Source organism: Punica granatum, chromosome 7 (genome assembly GCF_007655135.1).
Source record: "Punica granatum isolate Tunisia-2019 chromosome 7, ASM765513v2, whole genome shotgun sequence".
In the NCBI taxonomy this organism is placed as follows: domain Eukaryota; kingdom Viridiplantae; phylum Streptophyta; class Magnoliopsida; order Myrtales; family Lythraceae; genus Punica; species Punica granatum.
In genome coordinates this window covers 17,687,369-17,701,475 of record NC_045133.1, presented here as the reverse complement: position 1 = coordinate 17,701,475, position 14,107 = coordinate 17,687,369, and the positions used below count along the sequence as shown (strand labels likewise).

Here is a 14,107-nt window from a genome sequence, read left to right as displayed (position 1 = left end):
TGTATTTGACAGAAACCCATAGGAAATCCATTGGAAATTTTCAACATAAAATTTAATTGTAAATTTTTCTCAAAAGTAGCTAATGTATTTCTTTTTTCGTTTCTCTTTTGTAGTATGAGGTTATTAGCCTTTACAATGGTCACCCACAACTTTGTCATCATGTTCATGAGCGCTGATGCTGAATCGCAAGTCTCTTCTTATATAAGTATTTGAGCAAGCATTATGAATAATAAAATAATTTTTAAAATTAATAAAAAATAAAAAAAGAACAATAATAAAGAGTAGATATAGGGACTTTATAGTCACCTTCTTGGCAATATTGTAGAGACCCCTAGTTGGTAGTAATTTATGAGAAGTATGAGCTCGAAAGGGTTGGGGCGAGGGCAGCCACACCCTATCTAAATTTCTGATGGCTTTAGAGAATATTATGGTCATCTACTTTAGATATGCTCCTTAAAATTATTGTTTTATTTGTTAATTTTATTTCGAAAAGTTTTTATTTACGAAAACATTGTATGGTAGTAAGCTTCGTCTCTTGAGATTGAGATATCAAGCATAATAGTCTGGGATATCAATTTTGAGGAGTGAGGTCTCGTCAATGACCATCATTAGCTCGCCAGACTTTTGAAAGTCTGAGTTATTCTCGATGTGTAGGTCTTTTTCTTATTTTCGAAAATTTTTTATTAATAAAAATACTACACATAAATAGGTCTATCGAAATTTCCACCAACAAGAGCACGGTGGGCAAATCGTGTTATATTGACTATAAGAATAAACGAAAAAAAAGGATCAAAGCGAAAAGCAAATAAAAGTTGTGGATCAAAAGAGATTTTTCTTATCAAGTCAATATAGTCGATGGGATGAAGTATCATTTTGTCTCAAGAATGAGTTTGAGTATCATTTTACAAAAGTTCAAGAGAGAAGAGTGTATTTTACCCTAAAACCTAATGGAAAGTGTTGAATTAGCTTTTGGTTTTAGGGAAACGCAGTATAATGGTACTAAAGCAGTTGTAATATAATAATACTATAAATAATAATACAAATATATAGTACTCCTGCATTGTGACGGGCTGCTACAACAAAGCACGACTTTGCCCCCAGTATCAGAGAAAGAGTCTAGGTGGATTTTTTTCCCCAAGAGGTTGCTAATGAAAAATTATCTTAAGTCCGGATTAGGGTATATTATTAAAAAAAAAACACGGGATTTCAATTTTTTTTTTAATTTAGTACGTCTTTCTATTTGGGATTAAAAACTCACAAGGTATTGTTCCGATTTCAAATCTATATCCAATTTTTACTTTGCGTTAATTTTTCCGTTAGATACGATAATTCTACGGGGCATGGGCATCCTCTTTTCCGGATAAAAGAAAATAATAATAATTATTAATTTTTCACCAGTGGACTTGGTTTTGATTGGACGATGATGATGATAGGAAAGAACTCTCAATTTTCGGGAGAACTTCCCATTTGAGCTGTTAAAAGAAGGTAGATTCTACTGTGAAACATCAACTTGTGTTCGATGATAGACATCAATTTTAGCTATTAGATTCCACCAATTTTTAATTTCATCCGTTCATTATTTACATATTTTGCCCATAGTATTTTTAGTCATTTACATTTTCATTTCACATTTTATGTCTACATTACTATAACATTGTTCTCAAATTTTCCCGCCATATGTGCCAATCACATTCTGCGATGTCATCTGTCATCGTCAGATCACCGAACCGGACCATAAAAATCGATTTTTAAAGAAAATCGGTATAATATAAACCAGACACGTTAGTGACATGTAATGGATTTTAATTTATGAACACGTCATGACACGCTATCGACACGTAAGCGACCGTCCAATTCTATTGTACTGACTCGATGGATTTGTGACTCCGTTAAAAGATATGGGCCAAACATTATTTTTAATATTAAAAGAACTAAAAAAAACTAGCATTCCACCATAAAACATAATTTGACGTTCTATTATAAAATTTGCCATAAAAGAATAGATAGCAGGTTTTTTTAATATAAAAAGAGTAGCTATGCGCATTCAAATGTAAATGTAAAGAAATCAACAAAATTTAATTTATTTGTCATTTATAAAAGAACTTTCAATTTCCGATAAAGATCTTCTTCTTTTTTGAGATTTTTTTAATATTTACTAGTCAAACATGTTGCACATGAAAATATTATAATTTGATATACTATTTTGCTTAAATTTAAATAAATTAGCCTTGTAGCCCGTGCATTGTGCCGGTGTTTGTTCTTATCAAATTATCATCAACTAGTTATATTTAGTTTTGGCAATTATCCGAAAAATAATAAGTACAAAAATCTTGGTCAAACCATAATACGACTCCAACTTTGACAACACGAACAGCGTCGGGAGGAGTTTCCAAAAATGTGGCTCTCCGTGAACGGGCCTATTGTAGTCGGTTTGCATCTTCAGCCGTGCGGATTCCGTCTTCCATTTGCATGTGGCTACAAATTAAGGTAAAACCAATTTGGTCATTTGGTGTAATAAAAAGCCCTCGAGGTCTATAATAGCTAAGTTTTGTTTCCATAAAATAGTTGCAATTACTGAAACCCGGGAAATAAAATTTTAATACAATAAAATCATTAGTTTAAGATCTATAAATATTTAACAACAAAAAGGTTGAAGATGATTTGTAAAACCCTACCATTCTTTCTTCTTCTTTTGCCCGAAGTTCACCGTCGCTGGCGAAAAAGGAATACAAATCTATATGCAATCTCTCTTGTTATTTGAAGGAATAGATGAACAGCTGCACTGTCGATTTCTAAACATAAGCGTGTCATCCTCTTTCAAGACAAACTCAAATTTCTTGCCTTCCTTCACCTTGCCTTCTTTTATCTTCTTTTTCATCTCCATCAAGAATGGATTTTCCTCTTGTGCTTCTCGAATTCGATCAATCAGCACTGGCTTCATGTTGTAAATAGCCATCAATGCTCCCAATATGGTCATCTCTAGTTTAGCTTTCAATGACCTCAACTCGTTGATAAGTGTGTTTTGAACACTCTACATATATGCTAATCTTGTTGATGATTTCTGACTCAATGCATCTGCCATAACATTTGCCTTCCCTGGATGATACTTGATCATGCAGTTGTAGTCTTTAATTAATTCAATCCATCTTCTTTTTTGTAAGTTGAGCTCCTTCTGAGTAAACAAGTACTTCAAACTCTTGTGATCCGTATAAATCTCACATTTTGCTCATATAAGTAAAGTCTCCAGAGCTCGAGAGCAAACACCACTGCTGCCAATTCAAGGTCATGTGTTGGATAGTTCCTTTCATGACTTCGCAGTTGTCGTGAAGCGTAGGCCACCACTTTACCATGTTGCATTAGAATGCAGCCTAACTGCTAATGAGATGCGTCACTATAAATCACAAAACCTTCATCTATAAATGGAATAATGAGCAATGGAGCAATGGTCAATCGACTCTTTATTCCTTGAAACTCTGCTCACATTCATCTATCTACTCGAACTTTACATTCTTCTGTGTTAACCGAGTCAAAGGAGCCGCTATAAGTGAAAATCCTTCTACAAATCTTCGATAATAACTTGCTTGTCCTACAAAACTCCTCACCTCTGTCACATTCATGGAACGACTCCAATTCAATATGGCTTCAATCTATGAAGGATCTACTGATACACCATCTCTTGAAATCGCATGCCCGAGAAATCCACCTGATTTAGCCAAAACTCACACTTACTAAACTTCGCATAAAGCTTTTTCTCCCTCAAAGTTTGTAGCACAACCCAGAGATGTTGTTCATGCTCATCCCTGCTTCTTGAATATACTAAAATATCATCGATAAACACTACAATAAATTGATCAAGGTATGGTTGGAAAATTCTGTTCATCAAATCCATAAAAGTCATGGGAGCATTTGTCAATCCAAAAGCCATCACAAGAATCTTTTATTGAGTTTGAAAAGCTGCCTTGGGCACATCAGAATCTTTTATCTTCAGCTGGTGGTATCCCGATCTAAGGTCGATCTTCGAGAAGACAATGGCATCTCAGAGTTGATCAAACAAGTCTTCTGTCCAAGGTAAAGGATATTTGTTGCGTACTGTGACTTGATTCAGGTGTCGATAATCAAAACATAATTGCAGCGAACCATCCTTCTTCTTCATGAACAAAAATCATTGGCGGCACACACAATCCTCCCCTATTAAGTTTCCTCATGTTACAATATAGACTAGTGGATTCGCTTACTCACTTTTTACTTTTCTGAATGGACCATGATAGATAATCTTAAGAACTTTCTTTCCCCGTATTCAGCTATGTTTACTTGTCTTAAATCTTTCTCTCGGGGATTTGTTGAGAAGAGAAGTGAGCAAGAAGCAATCAGAGACCTTGTTACACTTTACAACATTCGTTGGTCTTCCGGGTATTGTAAGACTGGCTTCAACGCTTAATGAAGAAGTGGACCATAAACTCGTAGGTGATTTCGATTGCTAATCAGGTTTTTTCTGTCACTGCTGATACAAAACACTGTCATGTTTGCCCATCATTTCGGAAGCCATCAGTTGTGATGTAGAGATGTAAATTGTTAGTCACTTCGAACCGACTTATTCTTTATCTCCCGAATCCAATGCGTGAATTGTCAACTTATAAGTATTATTATTATAAAATCTGTATACTTCTTGATGTATTCGATGACACACTATGGGCATCGTGTAGTAGGCTTAGAGCTGAAAAGATATTTGGGTTTACACACGGACGAAGAGATTTTTCTTATTTTCGAAAAATATTGTTCCAAATATGAAATATCCCTTTAACATATGCGTGTGTGTGTGTATGTAGTAAATAAATGTAAACCAAGGTTTAACCATATCAGTTGGTGGATTATATGGAAAAGAAAGTCCAATATGATTTATGGATATTCATTCTGTGAATTGATCATAGTCCCAAGCCCTAACTATTTTCAGAAACCTAATTCGAGGAAAGTTGATGAGATAAATGGTTTGATGCACCCACCCCCAAACGAATTCTCAAATGAAACGAAATCACGTAAATGATCGAAAATCACCATGCAATCTCGACAAGTTTGAGCACCGAGATTTCACCACACATATACTTGATTGGAGTACTAGCCCGGAGCCTGCAACTCATTGGGATGAACTCGGGTTCGTGTATCTGGGAATCTTGATTAATCCAAGAAGCCACCCGAGGCAGATGATCGGCATATAATACTCAGCACTTGAAACAATTGAACAAGATGCCTGCGATGCAATCCCGAGAGCTGGCGGCGCAACCTGCAGGTCAGGTGGTGTCTCTAGCTCCTGAGGCGGTAGCGGCAGTTCTGGGGAGTTGTCCTGTTCCATTGGCGGCACAAACTGAGGCATCGGGGGAACATCAGAGTGGTTGGCCATTGAGTCTGCTTCGCTGTTCATGGTGTAGTCAAGAACATCTGAGATGCCATGGACGGATACCGAGGGGGTGGAGAGAAGGTCGGGCCAAGTGAGACGGGACCGGTTGAGCGTGAAGTTAGAGTGGGAGTTGTTGGCGATTAGGATCGACTTGTCCAGCAACAGAGTGGGGAGCCTGGAGTTGATCGGGAAGAGCATCAGGTCCGAGTAGGAGAGGCGCTGAGGGACAATGTGGTAGGCAAAGAGGAACGGGTCGACAGCTTCGACAACCCGGGGGTCCGGCAGGGAAGATGAGAGGTGGTCAGAGAATGATGAGAAGGCGGAATCACCGGGGACGAAAACGGTGGCAGAGAGCGGGAACATGGAGGGATCTGTCGTGGATAGGAAGTTCGCCCAGTTCCCAAAGTCGCCCGTCCCTATGAGCGCGTCAATGATGTTATAAAGCTGCTGGAGGCTGAAGTCGTGATCGCTGTAGGCCTGTGGCGGAGCTGTTACTGTAGTCGGTGGCAGCGAAGATGTGGCCGTCAGTGCAGTGGGGATGAAGGTGGCGGCTGCGGCTGTGATGAGGAGGGCGTACGAGACGAACAGCGGACCGAGGAATGAGTTCGCCATGAAAGAGTGAGCACTTTGCAGTTCTTTATGGTTTCTTGATCAGTTGGCGCGGTGGTTTTTCTTTCAACCCACTCTTGAGTTCTCTGTTTTGATAAGTGAAAATGATTTTGTCCGTTTTGATAGGATCGGAGGTGGTATATAAATGAATATATATATATATATATGTAAATATATTTGATACGGGAGATATTCAGTTTTCGCTAGATTAATCCCTAAGTTTTTGTGCCCATGACAAAAGAATAGCTAAACATCGGCTAAAGGCCTGAGCAAATGGCCTCAAGGAAATTCCAATTTAGAACCAGGTGAATACTTATCTTGTTATCATTAGGCCGAACCATTGAGGTTATATATGAATATATACACACACATGCATACATTAGTTCTATAATCTAAATAAACTCAAATGTTGGGTTTTCTTGTCATTTCCTTTTCCAGTTGCAGTTAGTAGGGGACTGGAGGATGAATAAATGGACATGGTAGTCCCGATAGTGAGAATTGAATATCGGACTTCTTGACTTTGAGTCGACGTCAAGTGAAAATTTTACTTTCCATAAGGGAGTTGCCATGCTAGTGAACTTCGGATCTCTTGTTTTTAGGTCTAAAAAGAGATAAATATAGGAGAGAAAAAATAAAGGAGTTAAATCTCTCGCTTGATTATAACTAACATGACTTTTTTTTAACTAGTAATTTTTTTTTGTTTAACATTCTCTATGAATTAGATAATATTTTGATATAGTAATTAATTTGTTATACACCTGTACAAAATGCGGACATGTACCTAGACGATTATCAATTTGATGCCCTTTAACAAGTTATAAAAACGTTTTTTTGGTGAATTGCAAGTAATGCGGCCGACTAGATCTTTAGTGCCTCTTTCGCTTTCATTAGTTGTGGCCCCCATTTGTTGCATCAATTTGGTGGTTGTCTGGTGGAAGTAATTTGCCATATAATCATCAATAAATTGGTCAGAGGAACTCCTGGAATGAGGATCATTTTAGTTATTCCATTCCTATATAATTCAATTTATCAACTTTCTTAAAGAACAAAACACAAGATCGAATTTTGAGAAACACATTTATTGTTAGGAGAAGTAATATTAAATGCTGAATTTCCGGAATTACTAAGAGTTATGTCTCCCATAAATTTGTATAATAAAAAAATATTCTGGTCTAATTTGTTATATAGTAAAATAAAACTTATAAAAATAAAAGAGGTGCCGTGCAGCTATTGGAGAAAATATGTAAAATTTTGTTTTTACGGGTGTATAAATATACACATTAAAATGTCATATCTCGCTAGGCACTGCCCATTTGATTTTATTTTTTAACTATCCACTTTAAAGAACACTAGGCCGGACCCACGTGATGCGGCGGAGTCCAGAAGTTCTTTTTTTTTTAATTTTTTTTATTATTCACACACATTATATCAATTTATGCAACAATATATGCAGCATATACACCAAAAATAAATTATACAAATAAATATTTGTGACCAAAATATGTTAATTTACTTTCAATTTGTTCATAATTTTATTGTTGTTAAATAAATTGAATTATTTAGGATCCTTCACGATTATGTTTGAAATTGGTCCACTTTTGTTCTTCGTCTATCCTTAACGCTAACATGAAAATATACTAATTTTTTATTTTGTTTCACATTTAGTACGATGTCAATTTTGCTTGTAATTTTAGTGGGATTTGTCAATGTGACACTTAACGGTTCCACATGATTCACCGAAGCTAACCATCGTTGGCGACCCTACCAAAACAATGGTGGCCTTCGGCGCCCCCACCGCCTGAATTAAAAGAAAGAAAGAAGGAAATCGCGGAAGGAAAAGGAAAAGGGGCTAAGAGTTTCTTCATATGTAAATTCCAAAATTAATATTCGGCGTCTCTTTTCCTTAGATAAAGTCTCAAGTTTTAGACATGTAAATAGAGAAAATTTACAATTAGAAGAGTTTTACCCCTTTTAGCCTTGGTTTGGGAATGCTCTTGCTGACATAAAAGTGTTAAAGTATAATTGTTAAAAAATAAGTGTTAATTTTAGAATAAGCAAAAGCGTTTAGGATGTAACAATTTAAAACTGCTGAAATTAAAACTAATGCTAAAAATGGCGAATAACCATAAGCAGTTTTATAAACACCTATAAAAAAAGTCACGTTTTCAACTGCAGAAATAAGCCAAATCATGTTTTGAAAGAATTCACTAAATACTGCTTAAAACTAAACAAAATAAGCACTTATTCAATTGTCACTGCACTCATAAATGAAGTCTTAGTGGGTTAACTAGGTTCAAAACTAAAATAGTCGAGCTCCATTGCCTTGGGCTTTCGGAAGCCAGAGGTACATACAAAAAAAATATCCAAAATTAATCCTTCTAAATTAGGGGGGAGGAGATTTGTGAGTCTATATTTGCAATATAAACCTAAAATTCATAAAAGAAAATATATTATATATGCTAATGTGTATATTTTACATTTTTATATACATTTTTATTTTTCTAACTAAAAGTTGGGGAAGAAAATTATACCGATTTGACCATGATGAATGAGTCTTTTGGGGAGGGGTTAATCGGGTTATCCACTATATTGTCCAAGCCAAATTTATAAACATGGGGGCAAAAGTAATTTTTTTATTTTAAAGGGTGAAATTAAATGTTTCTCGAAATAATTGGTGTAACCATAATGGTCAATTAGGCTAAGAAGCCAATTGAATTATCGAATATCTTTCAACCGGAACTAAAAAACACTAAAACAGAGGTCGAATAAAAAATAAAAAAGGTATGAATTAAATTTTCTTTTTACAAAAATAGAAGTGACGAATGGAGTAAAGATCCCACTGGCCCCTTGGTCTCACAATGAGACTAGAAATCACTTATCTATATAATTATAATTATTTTTTCATTAGTTGTTAATAAATAAAAATTTGCATAGAGATTAAAAAAGATTTCTATTTAATTAAGAATATTGCTATTCCATTTACCCAAAAAAATATTGTTATTTCTAAGATTAAAAAAGGTGAAGTATCGATGTCCTAACAATATTGCCAAATAACAGCTTTCCTAATTAAGACCACAAAGAACGAAATACATGAAGTCCAACCTACAGATTGGGAGTTGCCTTCACCAACCGATCTACACACGAATCCCCCTCCCGGTAAATATGGTTAACTTCGAAAAACCACTTATGCCCGAGGAGTTCACAGATTGGAGGAACCAACATGGTAAGGTGGGGTGCACACCAATTTTTCCATTTGTAATTAGACCGCAAATCATGTCAAGAGTTAGAATTGAGCGGAAGAACTTGTTTATTCTCATTCATTCGACTGGTATGTATACATCCAGATCCGGTAAAATAAAAGGAAAACTATACCTTCGCCTAAACTAGGGATGCCTAATTATGGTAGGCATGGATATGTACATAAAATACAAAAGAAAATAAATCGTTCCATAATACTCCCCATCAAGTTGGAGAATGAGGATTCTGAATTCCCAACTTGCTGAGGAGAAAATGAAACCGGTCAAGCCCAAGTGCCTTAGTAAAGATATCTACAAGTTGGAAGCGTGTAGACACGTGAGATGTTTCTACAGCTCCGGAGCGTATATATTACCTAATGAAATGGCAATCTATTTCAGTGTGTTTGGTACGCTCATGGAAGACTGGATTCGAGGCGATGTGAAGAGCCGCTTGATTATCACAGAGAAGATGCATTGGACCTGCATGATAAACACCAAGAGAGCTGAGGAGAGAACGGAGCCATAAGAGTTCACTGACGGTTGCAGCCATGGCCCGATATTTAGCTTCAGCGAATGACTTGGAGATTGTTGTTTGCTTTTTAGACTTCCAAGAGATAGGACTTCCGCCTAATGTGATGAAATATCCGATCAAAGATTGTCGAGTCACTGGACAACTAGCCCAATCCGCATCACAGTAGGCCATTAAAGACAGAGAGGTTGGACGGAGAAAAATTCCTTGTCTAGGGGATTGCTTGAGATAACGGAGCACTCGCAGAGCTGTGTCCCAATGTCCTTGATGAGGATCTTGTAAGAACTGTGAAAGAATATGAATACGATAACGAAGCTCCGGCCTAGTGATGGTGAGATACAAGAGGCGACCAACAAGGCGGCGGTACTGTTCCGGATCAGAAATGGGATCGCCACTATCCGTAGACAATTGGTGTTGTTGCTCCATAGGGAAATAGGCAGGTCGAGAACCCAGCATACCTGCTTCAGTAAGAATATCCAGAGTGTACTTCCGCTGATTAAGAAATAGACCGGAACTGCTGCGAATAATTTCTATCCCCAGGAAATAGGATGAGGCACCAAGATCTTTAATGCGGAAGCACTGATGAAGATAAGTTTTAAAAGTGGTGTAGGAGATAGAATCATTAGCCACAAGAATCAGATCATCCACATAGACCAAAACCGCAAAAACTATGTCACCATGAGAGAAGGTGAATAAAGAATGATCAGCCTCAGATTGTTGAAAGCCATATTGAATGAGAGTTGTGGCAAATTTGGAATACCAGTTGCGAGAGGCTTGACGAAGACCATATAAAGATTTTCGCGAACGGCATACTTGATTAGAATGAGTGGAACGAAAACCGGTAGGAAGCGACATGTAAACCTCCTCATCCAAATCTCCATGAAGAAAGGCATTATTGACATCAAGTTGATGCATTTCCCATTGTTTAGCAACAACAATGGTCAACAAATATCGTACCGTGACCAATTTTGCCACTGGCACAAAAGTCTGGTGAAAGTCGACGCCTTCAACTTGAGTGAAACCTTTGGCCATCAGCTGAGCTTTGTAACGTTCCACAGTGCCATCAGCCCGTCGTTTAATCTTAAAAACCCACTTACAACCGATGGGATTCTTCTTGGGAGGGAGTGATTGAATGGTCCAGGTACCATTTTCTTCAAGAGCATGGATTTCGTCGACCATGGCGAGACGCCATCTGTGATCTTTGGCAGCCTAAGAGTAAGTCCTTGGCTCTGTGTTGGAGTCAATAGCAGCAAGGAATGACAATTGGGTGGCATCAATATCATAATAATTAAGATAATGCTCAAGAGGATGAGACGTATCTGGGGAGTGTGATGGAGTGGGTGATGTGGAAAGGGAGGAGGAGTCGAAAAAACGAGCAGTATGGAAGATGTTTTGATCTGGGCTCAATTGGGCTGGACTCCCCTGAAACTCAATTGGGCTAAACTCTCCTTGAACTCCCCCTGGACCCGAGTTATCCAAAAAGCGGATGTCCGAACTAACCGAACTTGAAGAAGCCGAGTTGCTGAAAGGAAAATTGGTTTCACTGAACTTAACATCTCGGGAAACAAAGGCCTCACGGTTCTCCAAGTCATAAACTTTCCAACCCTTCTTTCCAAAAGGGTACCTAATAAAAATGCACCTTCTTGAAGGTGACCCAAATTTGTCCTTGAGACAAGGGTTGTGATGTGCATAACATAGACATCCGAAAACACGAATGTGTCTATAATCTGGCTTCTTTCGGAAAAGTAGTTCGAATGGTGTCTTGCCTGATAAAATATTTGAAGGCGTGAGATTAATGAGGTGTGCCGCAGCAGAAACACATTCTCCCCAAAAATCTATCGGAAGTGAAGCTTGGAACAGCAATGCCCGGGCTATATTAAGAATGTGACGATGTTTGGGCTCAACTCGTCCATTTTGCTGAGGAGTATCATTGCACGAAGTTTGGTGGATGATGCCGTTGTCAGAAAAATAGTCTAGAACGACCCGGCTCATGAATTTCGACCTATTGTTATTTCTCATCGTTTTCACTGTTCGATCAAATTGATTCCTGACCAGCTTGCAGAAATTAATCAGAAAACCTTGTGCCTCCGACTTATTTCGTAAAAGGTAATCCCATACAGCCCGACTATAGTCATCCACAATTGACAAAAAATACTGAGTGCCAGAAATAAGTGAAACCTTATAAGGTCCCCATATATCACAATGAACCAATTGAAATAGAAAAAAGGCTTTATTTGGACTACTGATAAAACCGGAGCATATTTGTTTTGCCCGACAACACACAGCACAGAGTGAATTATTGACTGAATGATGTACGGAAATTGAATCATTCTCAAAATGAATGCGAGAAGAAGGATGTCCTAACCGCTTGTGCCAAATATCTCCATCGCCTGCCTTCATTGCCCGTAATCTCTGAAAAGATGAAGATACTCGTCGTAGAAGCCATACCCCCCCTGTGAAGTTGACCCACTCCAATCGTACTCCCCGAGGTGTGGTCCTGAATCAAGTATAGACCAAAAATGTAGTGTACACTACAATTTAGTTCTCGAAATAATTGAGCCAATGACAATAGATTACAATTGAAATTCGGCACATAAAGGACATTATGAAAGACCATATTGACTCCGAATGAAACTTTGCCTATAAAGGTAGCCTTCGTTGTTCCGTTTGGAACATGAATAATTGGACCATTATCAATAAGAGTAATATCAAAGAGATTATCTAGACTACCAGTAATGTGTTGAGATGCTTTTGAATCAATAATCCAATCAAGATTTGAAGTGAGATATACAAAATTCTCACCACTTAGTCGATTAACCTCACCATCATCGCGAGATATCATCGACATGAGCTGTTGCAATTGGGCCTCCGAAAGATGGGCCAACTTACTGAGGTCTGCTAGAGAGTCCGCATGGGCCTGGGTCGCTGTGTAGTTCGCTGGGCCCTGAGTGAAGGATTGCTGGGCCGAATGACTAGGCCTCCATTGCCCACGGTTGTGCTGGACCGGGCGCTGAGATGTGCCGCCCGAATATCCATTACCTGGGCCTCTTGAATTGGAGAATCTGACTCCACCTCCTCTCTGTTGCTGTTGCAGGATCTAAGAAGACGAGGAAGGGTTCCTGCCGCCTGTTCGAGGGTTTCCCGAAGAGCTCCCCTCCGAATTCTTCTGATTCCACTAATCGGAGCCTGGGTAATCGTGAAGCTGATAACATGTCGCCCGATGATAGCCATTTCGCCCGCAATAATCACAGAAAGGACGGCCCCAAGGATTGTTCTCTCCTCTGTTCGAATTGAAACTAGGGTTAGAGTTTCCACCAAAATTATGAACAATTTTCGTTGTGAAACCTAATGCTTCAGAACTAGTCTCTCTCCCGTGTGTGATCAGACGCCGCGCTTCATCATGGGCAGTCATGGAATGGGCTCTGTTCGCGTTTAGTAGCGGGTCCATGCTCAAGATTTGCGAACGAATGGTCGTGAATTCTGGATTGAGTCCGATGAGAAATTGATGCACTTTCTCTTTCTCCTTGTGAGCCGCGAGTTGAATTCCAGCATTACATGTACAGACCGGCAAATCGAGGTAAAAATTCAATTCATCCCAAAGAATTTTAATTTCGAATAATACTCTAAAACTGACCTCTTCTCTTGTTTGAGTATCGGTCTTGAGTTGGTGAATTTTCGCCTCATTACCCAGTGAAAAACGTTCTGTAAGGTCGTCCCATAGAGTCTTCGCATTCTTTGACCCTGTTACAGAATTCTGCAGCTCTTCATCCAAGTGATTGAAAATCCATGAGAGCAGCATCGAATTACAAGTAACCCACTGCTCTTGGCAAGGTTCTCCTTCTGCTGATTGTGTCACCTTGCCTTCGATAAAGATGAGTTTATTTTTAGCTTGAAGTGCCGTCTGCATTGCTTGGGACCACGTGTTGTAATTCCTGCCATTGAGTTTGCAGGAAATAAGCTGTGTGCCAAGACCATCAGAGGGCATGAAAACATAAACGAGCGGCATGCTTCCACCCGAGGTGCCGTGGTCTGTGGATTTCGTCATGGTGGTGATTTAGAAAAGAAGCGTGGAAGAACTTAAATAATCTGCAGGACAAATCAGGAAGGAAAAGAAATTTGCAGGACAAATCCAAAAATTGAGAGGTGACGCTCAGTAAAATCACTGGCAGATGAAGCTCGGCTATTCTTGGCCGGCAAGAAGACGAGACGGCTGGCCTCAAGACCACCGCTCTAATACCATGTCAAGAGTTAGAATTGAGCGGAAGAACATGTTTATTCTCATTCATTCGACTGGCATGTAAACATCCAGGTCCGGTAAAATAAAAGGAAAACTATATCTTC

General features: G+C 38.5%; 1 protein-coding gene across 1 annotated transcript; it reads right to left on the bottom strand.

The window, feature by feature from the left end:
* Positions 1 to 12,664: 12,664 nt before the first annotated feature.
* LOC116214446 lies at positions 12,665 to 13,811 on the bottom strand. Its single transcript, XM_031549849.1, has 2 exons — positions 13,454 to 13,811; positions 12,665 to 13,047 (listed from the first exon to the last, which is right to left on the bottom strand). The coding sequence occupies exons 1-2, from the start codon at positions 13,809 to 13,811 to the stop codon at positions 12,665 to 12,667; spliced, it is 741 nt and encodes a 246-aa protein (XP_031405709.1).
* Positions 13,812 to 14,107: the final 296 nt, after the last annotated feature.

Bases quoted from the DNA above. Each gene is read 5' to 3' on its own strand.
- LOC116214446 (XM_031549849.1), bottom strand. From the start codon at position 13,811: ATGACGAAATCCACAGACCACGGCACCTCGGGTGGAAGCATGCCGCTC. The intron at 13,048-13,453 runs GTAATGAGGCGA...CAATTCGAACAG, and splicing joins TACAGAACGTTTTTCACTGG to AGGAGAGAACAATCCTTGGG.